Source organism: Pseudorca crassidens, chromosome 5, assembly GCF_039906515.1.
Source record: "Pseudorca crassidens isolate mPseCra1 chromosome 5, mPseCra1.hap1, whole genome shotgun sequence".
Classification (NCBI taxonomy): Eukaryota; Metazoa; Chordata; class Mammalia; order Artiodactyla; family Delphinidae; genus Pseudorca; species Pseudorca crassidens.
The window spans coordinates 146514930-146527381 of NC_090300.1; the positions used below are offsets into that span (position 1 = coordinate 146514930).

Here is a 12452-nt window from a genome sequence, read left to right on the forward strand (position 1 = left end):
CCTTTCCTGTAAATAAGACACGTAGCTGTAAGATCCTTGGTTGTTCTCTACACCTGCACTCATAAGCTACTTGGGTATGTCATCATTTTCTATGCTTTCTAACATTATTTTTCAATTGTTTAAAAGCTTCAGTTACAGTTAAACCAGGATCTCAGCATCTTGCATCAAGATGACGGTTCATCTAAGAACAAGAGGGGGGTCCTGCCGAAGCACGCCACCAATGTGATGAGGTCCTGGCTCTTCCAGCACATCGGGGTGAGGACACACGTGCTCTGCAACTAGCCAGACCTCCGTGAGGCTTTCTTTCTGGCTGATTTTCTAGAAAAAATGGACTTATGTGGGCTGGTAGGCCTGGGTTTAAGAATCGGTGTTCTGTTGACTGTCCATGATGGGTCGAGCACAGGACAGAAGGGAGGGTTACCCAAAAGCTGGTGACAGGGAGTAAGTTCAGCCGCTGTTAACGGTACGCGCCCGCGAGAGAAACTGCCCGTGGAGGGTGCCTGCGGGGAGGTGAGGTTGATGAGAGAAGTGGGCAGAGAAGAGGTGCTCTGGGGCAAAACCTTGGAAAGTAGCGATGTTTGATACGTGGGATTTGGGAGGGAGATGAGGAGTCGAGCTTGTGGACGGAGGGGCGGCACGTGGCCGTGACCGTGAAGGGGAGCTTGGTGTGCCTTAGGCTGCGCACCCCCTTTCCTCACCTGGACCTCGGCACGTCCCCCTGAAGCCGTCCTGTCTCAGGGTGCACGCTTGCCCACCGATTTCTGGGGAAGGCTGGCTGGTTCCCCGCCTGAACCCAGTCCCCACGCCCCCGACCTCGGGGGAGGATGTGACCGCGAGTAGCTTCCAGGAGTGACAGCCTTCTCGCTGCTGCTGTGTTGGGAAGGACCGGGCTGGCCCCGGGGGGCGCGGTAGGATGGAGGTGGGAAGGTGGGCGCACCGCTGGGTTACGGCCTGTGCGGGCAGAGGGAGGGGCCCAGGCGGCGTGCGGGCGGATGCGGAGGTCCAGAGGGTCTGGAGGGCCGGGAGGGAGAAACCCCTTTCCGCGGACCTGTCCATCCGCAGCCCCGGCCCGGCCGCTCCTGAGGGCTGAGCTGGTCGGCCCGGACCTGCGCCTGGGCGTCAGCGCTGCCGTCACCCGCTGCGGCCGCGTCCTCACTGCCCCGGCCTCCCCGCCTCCACCCCGTGCGCCGTGGTGCCCTCGGGTCTCCGCAGCGCCCCTTTGCCCCTGGGGGCGCCCCCGGCCCGGGCTGCGGCCGCGTCCGTGCCTGGGCGCCCGCCTCCGTCCTCACCCGGCTGTTGCCTCCAGTCCCTCTGGGGTTTGGCCCTGGTCGCTGCTGAGACCCTTTCCTCTGCCCGGAGCTGGGCTCTGCGGGCTGTGCCCCGGCCCGGAGGGGGCGGCTCACATGCCGCGGGAGAACGCGGTCGTCATCGGCAGTGCGACCCCGCCTAGAAGCTGGTCCTAGCGAGGGTCACGCGCAGGGGAGACGTTTAGGGACAGAATGTTACAGTGCTGTTTGCTGCCATAAAGGGAAATGGGTTGGTGTGCGCGTTAGGAAGGTTGTACAGCGAGTTAACACGGTAAGCGAGGGCCAAAAGCACTAGGAAGCTGTAGGTACGTGGACGTAAGTGAAAAAGTAGAACGTACATGTTTCTAAATACATTGTATTACAACCGATAAATGTGTCTGTAATGTAGTGATTGGACTACAACACAAGTAAGTGATGGAATTGGCTATTTTCCTGTTAAGTTTCCTTTAATGTTTTAATCATTTCTAAAATAGACCCTGCTCAGAGGTTCAATTAAAATGCCTTTTTTTTTTTCCCTATGAAGCATTTCCTGTGTCTTCTTCTTGACCTCATTTCTCTGAAATACTGTCCTTTCCTTGTAGTTTTCCTGACACTCTAGGCAGCACTCGTTACTGTTTTGGTGGGTTTTTTGTTTTGTTTTGTTTTGTTTTCTGGTTTGTGCACTTGCTTCCTGCCCCCTTTTTATTTTACGAGCCTTTTTTTTTTTGCGGTACGCGGGCCTCTCACTGCTGTGGCCTCTCCCGTTGCAGAGCACAGGCTCCGGACGCGCAGGCTCAGCAGCCATGGCTCACAGGCCCAGCTGCTCCGCGGCATGTGGGATCTTCCCGGACCGGGGCACGAACCTGTGTCCCCCGCATCGGCAGGCGGGCTCTCAACCACTGTGCCACCAGGGAAGCCCCTATTTTACGAGCTTTTTAAAGGACAAGAACAATATTTCTGTTTCCATAAACCCTCCCTTGGGGCCAGATGCTCACCTATAGAATGAAAGTGAGTCACTGTGGGCTAGTGTGAGGAGTGGGACCACTGCTGTTGAGATAAATGCGGTTATATATCCCAGAAGGCATAGTGCCCTTCCGGACACACGGAGTGTTCGCTTAAAAAGCAAAAGAGACCCCCACTTCCTTACTTTGTCGGTGCCAGTCACCCCCTGGGGTCCTGCTCGGTGCAAAATAAGGGCCTTCAGTGCGTGCACGTTTTAGAGTGAATGTCGTACTGGTTTCTACAGGCAGATGGTAACCGACCTTGGAGAAGTTGTTTATTACTGCAGATAGAAATTGTTTTCCTCTGGTGCGTCTGTGAATTTTGGTACAAGCATACTGCACTTTATTGCGCTTCTCAGATGTTCGTTTTTCACAAACTGAAGGTCTGTGGCAACCCTGCGTGGACCACATCTATCGGTGCCATTGTTTCCAGCAGCGTTTGCTTACTTCTTATCTCTGTGTCACATTTTGGTGATTCTCTCAATATTTCAAACTTTTCCATTATTATTTGATATGATCTGTGCTCAGTCATCTGTGATGTGACTTTTGCAAGAAGGCTCAGATATGGTTAGCATTTTTTAGCAATAAAGTATTTTAAAATAAGGTATGTACATTGTTCTATTAGATGTAATGTTACTGCACACTTCATGGACTACAGTAGAGCCTAAACATAACTTTTATATAACATTTTTGGAAACACAAAAATTCGTGACTCGCTTTATCGCAATATTCTCTTTACTGAGGTGGTCTGGAACTGAACCTGCAGTATTTCCTAGGTGTGTCTGTATTTATTATACTTCTGGCTTTTTCTGAGTGAAATGTTTCGGTCATACGTGAAATGAAGAGTAAATAGCAGACACCCCGTCCCCAGCCCTCAGTTCGGTTCTCTGCCAGCTGCACACGCGAGTCTAGTGACGCCGTAGGTGACACCCGTGCATCCCAGTGTCAGCTCGTGCTGGCGCTTCCCGTGACGGAAACGTGTCGCCTGAATGTGACGGCCTGGAGCAGCCCCATCCGCTTCCTGCCTCCTCTTGTTCAGCCGGCCCAGGATGCGGGGAGGGTGTGCACTGCCCTGCTCAGTTTCCTCATCGTAACATCACGGTGGCGGCAGCTCTGTGTCCATGAGGAATCAGTGAATCTCCGTAGGATGTACAGGGGTGACCTGCGCGCTCTGTCTTGCTGTGGGTCGAAACTCAGCCATTTATCTGCTTTAAATGGTTGCAGTTTATGGTCCTTGAATTACACCTGTAACGTTGATACAAAGCCATAGATTGTGTCGGGTGCTTAGGGCAGCAGCTGGTGCAGCCCAGGAGCCCCTCTGCGTGCCCCGCGCCCTTCCCCTCGCCGTGGCCTTTGAGTGTGCGGACTCCTGTCTGCGTCACACCTCTGCCTGGGCTTTCACTAGCTGCTGCAACACCTGTGTTCTTGGGCTGCTGGGAGAAAGGCTTCATTTGTTTTAGGCATTTCTGGAAAACATGATGAGACTGAAGCTAGGTTTTAGCTGCAAGCACCCTTGACGCCGGTTTTTACTAACGATTGTTTGTGTGCCTCTGTTTCACCAGGATGATCTTGAGTTCCTTTTTAAAAGCTGGAGCTCACGGTGACCCTTCTTTTTATTTTCAGCATCCCTACCCGACAGAAGATGAGAAAAAACAGATTGCTGCTCAGACAAATTTGACGCTACTCCAGGTGAACAACTGGTAAGCTGCCCCTGCTTTCCGAAACGGTGCCGTCCGCACGGCGGAGCACCTGCAGTCCTCACGCCAATAGGTAGTAGATTTTGGTTGAAGTACATGAGTTCTTTTAACTAGCATTCCTGTGTTATCAGAGTCTGGAATCGGGGGCAGCCAGGTAATCGTAAATCACACACACTTTCACCTTAAATTTTCAATGCTCGGGACCCCACTAAGGGCCTTTGGCCGACATCCCCCTCCCTTGATTAGAAATGGGTTTCTCCAGGGCATTAGCCAGCGCCCCTCACCCCAGCCTCCACTCACAAACACCATGTTTCTGTGGACGAGCTCCTCTGGGCGGTGGACGGCCGAGGTGAGTTCCCCTCACCCCGGTGGCCCCTCCGCACCCCTCACACCTTTTGAAACCCGTGTCACTTGTTCAGCAGTGACTGGGGGAGGGAGTCCCATGGCTGGCCGGCCGCGCGGTGGTCCTGCCCCACAGGAGGCCTCAGCGTCCTGAGAGGGAAGCGTTTCTTTATGAAACACCCTGTTCTGCTTCTCGTGTCACATGGCAGTGTGGACACTTGGACCCTGACCGTGATGGTTTTCCCTTACACAAGAGGCGCTCACATCACTGAGCGGCGTTGAGGTCTGGGTGTGCACTTGCGTTCTGCTTGCAGTCATTTGCCTCATTTTTATTTACTTCTTATTCAGATGTAGGAATTGATTTCAGGTTAATGAAATTGGCTCGCGTAAAAGAAAAGGAAATACAGATTCTACCACTTGTAAACATTGTTATCTTTTCATTTTAACTGTTAAAATTTAAACTTGAAGGTCAGGTGAGTTCCAACATAAATGATAAATTCTTCGTTTTGGGCAGTTGTGTATGCAGGAGGTATGCTTTGGCGTTGCATCAGGTGTTTCCAGTATCTTGCACTTGGGCCAGTACTTTTTACTTAGCTAGCCATAATAGACCATACCCTTTGAATCAGCTCCTGTTAGACCTTTTAGATAGAGTGTTAACAGGAGTTCAAAAGTTTCGAGTACTGTGTGGCTGTGAGTTTTGTAATGTCTTAGCATGTTCTCCGTTATTTTCCTGCGGTCCCACGTAGAGACTGTGTGTGGTTTAGTGATGGATGGATTGAGGGATGAGAGACGCAGAGGTGCGTCTCTGGATGTTCTGGTGTGTTTATCGCCAATCAGCCTTCTCCTCGCTATTTGTTCCTCATTCGTGGGCTCCCTTCCCTTCCCTAAGTTGCTCCTCTGCTGTCTTAAGAGAATTGTCTTATCTAGAAGGTTTGACCTCAACTTTTAATTTTGAAATTCATCACAGTTTAAAACATGACTTTTATAAATTCTAAACTTTCTAAAGTCTTTTAGTTAATATTTGAAGCTATTTTTACCTCTTCTGACTTTCTTTCCTTTTATATTTGCAAAAATTATCTTGGAGCGAGATTGGACAACACTCATCGTTAGCTTAGGCCTCTGCCTCGTAGCAGCTTTGACAAAGATGGATAAAGAGACAGATTGAAAGGTAGCAGCGGGTGCCCCTTCCCAGGTGGCGCTGGGGTCGGCGGTGAGCTTCCGGGGAGTCCAGCTCACGCTCAGCTGCAGGGACCAGAGATCGACGCTGAACGAAGCTCTGAGGCGCCAGCCCGGTCGTTTGTATTATTAGAATATGTCCTAGTGCAACTGTAGATGTTTTTGAATCTTAGGACTTTGAAGTTAGGCAACCTCAGAGCCGGACATCTGTCCACACTCAGGGCTTGGCCGGGTGGGACCCTCAGATAGGAGACGCACAGCCTGCAAGGCCTCGGGCGTCACGACTGCAGGGCGTGTAGTTTTGCTGCTTTGACCTTCCTCTTCCTCAGAGAAAATCATGCCGCATTCACAACGTTGACAGTATCATCAGTGTCATTATGAATAGCAGTTTCACCGACAGGGAGACGTCGGTTACAGTGGAGGAAAGGTCCCATGGAAGAGCTGGTCTGTATTCAGATGAATCACTTTAAAAGCAGCCCTGTTCTCTGGACATTTAGATAATATGCGTGTCGTCACCGAGTGCTGCTTCTAACAGGGAATACGTGTTCCTGCTCGTGTGGTTCGTCAGGCGGGCCTGTGACTGCCTTGGGCGACCTCGGAAAGGCCGTTTTGACCTGTTTCCTGCTCGCAGGTTCATCAATGCGAGAAGACGAATCCTGCAGCCGATGTTGGATTCTAGTTGCTCAGAAACTCCAAAAACAAAGAAGAAAACTGCTCAGAACAGACCCGTCCAGAGGTTTTGGCCCGATTCCATCGCCTCAGGAGCTGCACAGCCAGCCGCCAGCGAGCTGACCGTGTCCGAAGGTGGGGACCGGGCCCGGGCCTGTGCCCTCGCAGCCGGTGGGCGGCCGCTGTCCTGGGGGCTGGGGGGGGTGTGAGGCTGTGAACCAAGGGCAGGCAGTGGTCGTTCTGCATCTGACCACGAGAGAGCGCTGGTCCCGGTGCTTGTTAGGGGTGCAGGTGTGCCCGGGAGAGCCGGGTCCCAGGCCAGTCCCCCGAGGTCCCTCCCGCCTCTTTCTGTCCCTCCTGCTTCGGTGCAGCGAGTGGACGTGTCGTGCGCTCACCGCCTGGCGCTTCACTCTTTCTGTCCCTGCGGCCCTCATCCAGCTGTTCTTCTTCCCTTTGCCCCGCGTCCCCTCATCACGGGCCGCTGCTTCTGTGTTTAGCTGACGAGCATCTTCTGTGTGCGTGAGTTCCTCACACTTAAGATGGTTGTGTGTGTGTATTTTTAAATGTAATAAGTTGTGTTATTATCGCATTCTTACCTTCTCGTTCTCCTCTTACGTTTTCCGCTCAGCAGTTTACTGTTATTCAGTTGGGAAAGTTTGGGGCCATTATTTCTTCAAATATATTTTCTGAGCTCCCCTCCCCCAGGGGCTCCAGTTGCCCCTATGATAGGGTGTTACAACTCACACAGTTACTGCTGCTTTCTCCAGGATTTTGGATTCTCCTTCTCTGTTTCATCCTGGATAGTTTCTCTGTTTCTATTCTTAAGCTTCCCCAGTCTTGTGTTCCGCGATGTTTAATCTTCCGCTAATCCCATCCCTGTGTTTTTCATGTTGGACATTGTCTAGAAGCTCCGTGGGAGCTTTTGTATCTTTCACCGTCTACTGAAGTTTTGAACAAACAGCACACAGTCTCCAGTGACTGTTTTGATGACCTCCTCTGCTACTTGTAACATCTGTCAGCTCTGGGCTTGTTTCTGTTGACTGAATTCTCATTATGGGCTGTTTTCCTGCCTGTTTGCGTGCCTGGTAATCTTTGACTAGAGGCCAGACATTGTGGGTGTGACCTTATTGGGGGATGGGTGTTTCCGTGTCGCTCCGGGTCTCCCTGAGCTATGTTCTAGCGGTCGGGTTACTGGGCACTCTCTGATCCTCTTGGGCTTTGCTTTTGCAATTGGTTCTTGCCTGGTGGTCCCGGCAGTGCTGGGTCCTGGCCTGCTTTTCCCCCTCGACAGAGGCAAGACCTGTCAGTGCCCGGCCCAGGGCCTGTGCTCCAGGGTGTGTCCAGTCCAGCTCTGCCAGCTCTGGACACTGTGCTCTGTGATCTTTGGGGCTGATTCTCTTCCTGGCCTCGGTTGTTTCCTGCACACATGCACTCATCTGTCCTCTGCCAATGCTCAGGGTGTCCCAGAGCCGGGCTGGCCCTGGGCTCGGAAGGGGCCCCTCACGGGATGTGCCTGTAAAGCCTTGGCTTCTTTATTTGGGTTTTGATAGGCAGTGGCTTTACCTTCATACTTAGATCATTTGTATTTTCCATTTTTGTTTTCCTTTTTAATTCAAGGATTAGTTAGAAAGGTTTTTTTCCTCTCTCTCTCCCCCTCCCTTGCCCCGCTCCTGGAAAAGGCAATACCTATCCACTGGGGAAGAACTTCAGGCAAGGATATCCAGTGAGAAGTACTCTTTCCTCCACCCTGGCTTCTTATCTTCTCCAGAGACAACCCTTAGTACCAGTTTCCCGTGGAGGCTCCCAGTGCGTGTCTGATGCCGTGGTCTGTGCACAGACAAGAATGAATGCATGAATGAATCATTTTTAGAAGTTTCCTAAGCGTAACGCTACATGAATTATGTAAACCCCAGATGACACCTTCTTGCTTTCTTCACCCGCTGGTGCTGTGCAGATTTTTATGGACGGGCACGTGTGACCCACCATGTGGGGTTCCCTAGCGCAGCGCCGTCCTCGGCCCAGCGTGTCTCATCGGCGTCCCGCTCGCGGGCCCTTGGTGCTCTCCCCCCTCCGCTGTTGGCTGGGGGAGCAGGAACGCGTGTCGCAGGTTCTCCGTCTCCGTCTCAGACCGGCCTGCCTTCCTCTGACCCAGTCCTCCCGCCCCGTCTCCCCGCTTTGTTGTCTCGAGGCCTCTCCCCCGTGTCCTGGGTCTCTTGTCCTCTGTGTGGCGCTCGCTCTGCACCTCGGGCATCTGTGCCCTTTACCGTCCTGACCCTCGGACCCTCTGTAGACTGAGAGCTTAGCCGCGCAGGGTCTGGGGCCCATCCTAGAGACACGGGTCCTTAACTCCCTGCGGATGGTCCCAGGAATGGGCAGGGGGCTTCGTGGGAGGTCAGGCAGCCCGGCCCCACAGGTCGAGGGGTAACAGTTGGCATCCGAGCGCCGATGGTGTGGTGACAGCCGCCTTGTGCCGCAGGAGCCGTCGTGACCATCACCGCGCCCGTGGGCATGAACGTGGACAGCCTGCAGTCCCTGTCGTCGGACGGGGCCACGCTGGCGGTACAGCAGGTGATGATGGCCGAGCAGAGCGAGGACGACTCGGTGGACAGCACGGGGGACGGCGGGGCGGCGCTGGCGCCCGGCCACCTGGGCGGGCTGGTGCTGGAGAACAGCGACTCCCTGCAGTAGGGCCGCCCGCCCCGCCTTTTATAGTTGGCACAGCAAACATTTTACACAGTTTTATTTCTAATATGTTTTATATGTAGGCATAGAAGAGTGCACTTTTGTATTTCCTAGTAAGCTTCCAGGGCGTCTTTGCTGGTGCAGCGACTTCTTTCAAGGTGTGTGTGTGCGTGTGTGTGCGTGCGTGTGTGTGTTTTTAAGGAAATTCTTTCAAGGTTTAATGCTAAAAGTATGATGAATGACAGACCCCCTCCCCCGCCCCCTGAACCCCCGACTAGATTAAGGAATAGTGCTGCCATTTTCTAGAAAATCATGCAGTTTTAATTTAGCTCTGTGGTGAAAGCAGGTCTCAGTGGGCTGGTTTATTGACGGAGCCCGTGGATTAGGAAGCAGCTTCTGGCCCTGAAAAGTGCCGGTGTGAGGCGGATGACAGCACACAGCAATAAACCGCGTGCGACCTGGCGGCGAATGTATGGCGAGTTAAATGTGGTTCCGTTCGCTCGTGTTCCGTGAGCCTGTGTCATTTGCTGTATGTGAAAAGAAACTCCTATTTTTACCTTGCTGGAATTATTGGATAAAAAGCTATTTTTATAAATTCGTTATGAATTGGATGATGACTATATCGAGGATAAAATTTCTAGAGGAGAAACAGTACATGCTTACTGTCTCAATTTGGAATGTTCTGAATTGACCAAATTTGACGAACCTGCCCAAAGTTAGCTAGCATTCCATGGCTCTCTGCTATCCCAGGGTAGCAATTTACATTTACTCCTATAAAAGAAACACCTATTTAATGAAGGTTTGATATCTTCAAATTTTAGTCTATCCGTAAGTGCTCAGATTGCATCCTACACTTATCTTAAACAAACATCTAAAGGTACTTGCTAAGTAGAGCTTAGGTAAGCTAAGAAATGGTAGCCAGTGGTCAGTTAAAAGCTCTTACTGACATACTTCAGTCTAATTTAAATTTGACCACAGTTAAATGGTTAGTGTACCATGTTAGCTGGGTGTTGTTTTAGAATTTTTTAGTCAGCCATATGTTACGTGTAGAATGTTTATGATAAACTAATATGAAGTGTCCTCTATCCCGCTGGCTCAGAGCCGGGGTAAAGAGCAAGCCCTCGGCTTTGTTCCACGATTAACAAACATCCCCTGCGGGACGGGAACGAGTGGGGCCTGGAGGATGGGGTGACGGTGGCCCTCCTGCCGCCGCGTCTCACGCTGGTCCTGGGGTCGGTGTTCTCTCCTGCACGTGGTCCTTCCCTCTGACTTGATCACATCAGATCTGGAGTAGTGTTGGGACTTCGGTTCCTGGTGACCAGACGAACCGCAGAGCAGACTGGGTTTGTTTCCTTGGGTTTTGATTTGTTTCTGTTGGTTTGCTTTCAAGTGGGGCTTTTCCTCAGAGAGGAAGCAGAGGCCCTGGTTTCACGGAGGAAATCTTCGTGTTACCGTCAAGCTCAGCGCACTTCTCAAGGACAGTCTTACGGTCGGGAAGATCGTCAGCTCCTGAGAAGCAGTGACAGTAACTGGTTGTGGACCAAGGCTACATGGGGGTATTCTGAGCTGGTGCAGGTTGTTTTCTGGAACTGACTTTCCCCCCCGAAATTATTAATAATTAAAGTTACTCATAGGAGAGCACTTCCTAGGTAACTCAGAAGGAAGCAAGAAACACACAGGAATTTCTTTTAAAATATTTCAGGAGGTTTAAAAGAAAAACTTGATTCTCGACTCTTTTGGGGGAGAAAATAACATTTTAAAGCAGCTATTGCGTCCCTCATTTGTAAACAATTTCAAGTATTTTAAGTCAAGTCTACACCAGTTTAAAAGATCATTTGAAGTCCAACGAAGTTAGAATTTAAGACGAGGCCCTGTGGAAGCTGGCCAGCCCCTCCCTCCCACCTCCCTCCCTTCGCTTCCCCCCCCCCCCCCCCCGCCCGCGCGCCCCCCCCCCCCCACCATCCCTCTGCCCTTGGGCTCAGATCAGTGACGGGCAGGTGGTCGCGCCAGGTCCGCGTTTCCCTGCAGCAGAAATCCTGTCCTGGGATGTGTGCTGCACAGGCCACGGCAGTGCTCACGCGGGGCCGCGTGGGGGTCCAGCCGTCGGTGCCCGGGGTCTCGGCCACACTCCCTCCAGCCGAAGTCTGCGTGCTGCTCGCCACAGTCAGAGGACAAGGATGAAGCCCACTCGAGAGAGGGCGCTCTGGACACAGCCTGAGGTTCCTTTAAGCCCTTCCCCTGAGTAACCAAGGGGATTTTAAACAACCGGACAGGCAGACTGTTAACTGCTGCCCGGCGTATTGCTGGTCACTTGGTCCCTAATAAATACCCGTTTTCCAGCCCTCGGATTTTTGAGAGCATCTGTGAGCGCACGACCCCGTTGAGCTTTCATTTTAAATGAACGAATTCGACCTTGACTTCGCTTTTGTTAAATTCTTTCCCTGTGAAGGATGCTTTTGACGGTGGTTTGAGACCCAGGTTAAGCGCGGTGTGTTACCTGCTGCTCAGCTTGCGAGCCGGTAGCGGACGGCTGGTCCGTGCCCTGGCCACGCTCCAGCTGCTGCACTAACGGAGCTTTCCGTGTCTTGATTCCAGAAATAAGACAGTGTAAGCATTTATCCAGCATGCAAAGTGAGATGGGCCCCGGCCCCAGCTCGCTCACAGACCACAGAGCCCTGATGCTGGAACCTCAGCCCCGAGGGTCCCGGGAGTCATCTCTGCATAACCTGCCCGTGACCCGACTCTTACCTGGGCGAGAAAGTGTTGGAGCACTTTTTCTTTCAGACAAGCTCAGACATCCCCGGAAGGTGAGAACGGCCCACCTCTGGCAGTTAGGGACAGGAATAACTCCGCCGTCCTCCCGTTTCCGTTGTTTGGTCTATGAACTGACAATCTTTAAATGTGAATACTGTAACAATTGTTTTCTCGGATTGTTGTCTTTGAAAGGGATTTTTGTGAAGCAACTGATCTATCAAAGCAAAAAAATTAAAAACAGAAACATGCTTCATGGACGTTTTATTTTCTAGAGTCCGTGTCACCGCAGCTGCTTTTCCATTTTGAGAACAACATTCAGACGTTGGCATGTTTGCTGGTGGCGCTTGGGGTCCGCGGTGAGCCCCGCGCATCCTTAAAATGAGGGCCGCACTGCCCTGGCACGTTCGGGCCCGGTTACATTTTCAAGAACCTTTTCTAAGTTTCTTCAGGTCATCATTGGTTTTCCAGGAGAAAAACTGGAAAGTTTTTACTTGTTTTTTATTGTAGTTCACCACAAATCTAATTACTTTGATAGTAATGAGAAAATGATTCATTAGTAGGTATTGCCTTCGATGGTTCACGTTGTCACATTACCCACCAGAGCAGTTGCCAGACATACTGAAGGGGGGTGTCCACTGAAACACTGGCAGAGAGTTTTAACTCCCAAACCGTTTATACTTACAAGCTAAAGTCCGCAGACTTAAGTGATTTTGTAAAGTGCATCTGAAATCGTGAACTTGGCTGGAATGAGGAGTGACAGCTATGTAATGTGTTGCTCCAAGACATTGTTCGGATCCGTTTGACGGAAAAAGGGAGTCACCCCCCTCTCTCTCCAACTCTTTTGA

The 12452-nt window shown here is 51.7% G+C and overlaps 1 protein-coding gene across 5 annotated transcripts in view; it reads left to right on the top strand.

Annotated features, from left to right (window-relative positions):
* Positions 1-11856, top strand: part of PKNOX1 (PBX/knotted 1 homeobox 1) — a 49673-nt gene extending 37817 nt beyond the window's left edge. For all 5 annotated transcript variants that reach the window (XM_067739583.1, XM_067739586.1, XM_067739582.1 and 2 more), the window contains 4 exons: positions 127-255; positions 3911-3987; positions 6134-6306; positions 8648-11856. In XM_067739583.1, the coding sequence (XP_067595684.1) occupies positions 127-255; positions 3911-3987; positions 6134-6306; positions 8648-8859 (591 nt within the window). In that variant the 3' untranslated portion in view covers positions 8860-11856. The remainder of the gene's footprint in view (positions 1-126; positions 256-3910; positions 3988-6133; positions 6307-8647) is intronic.
* Positions 11857-12452: the final 596 nt, after the last annotated feature.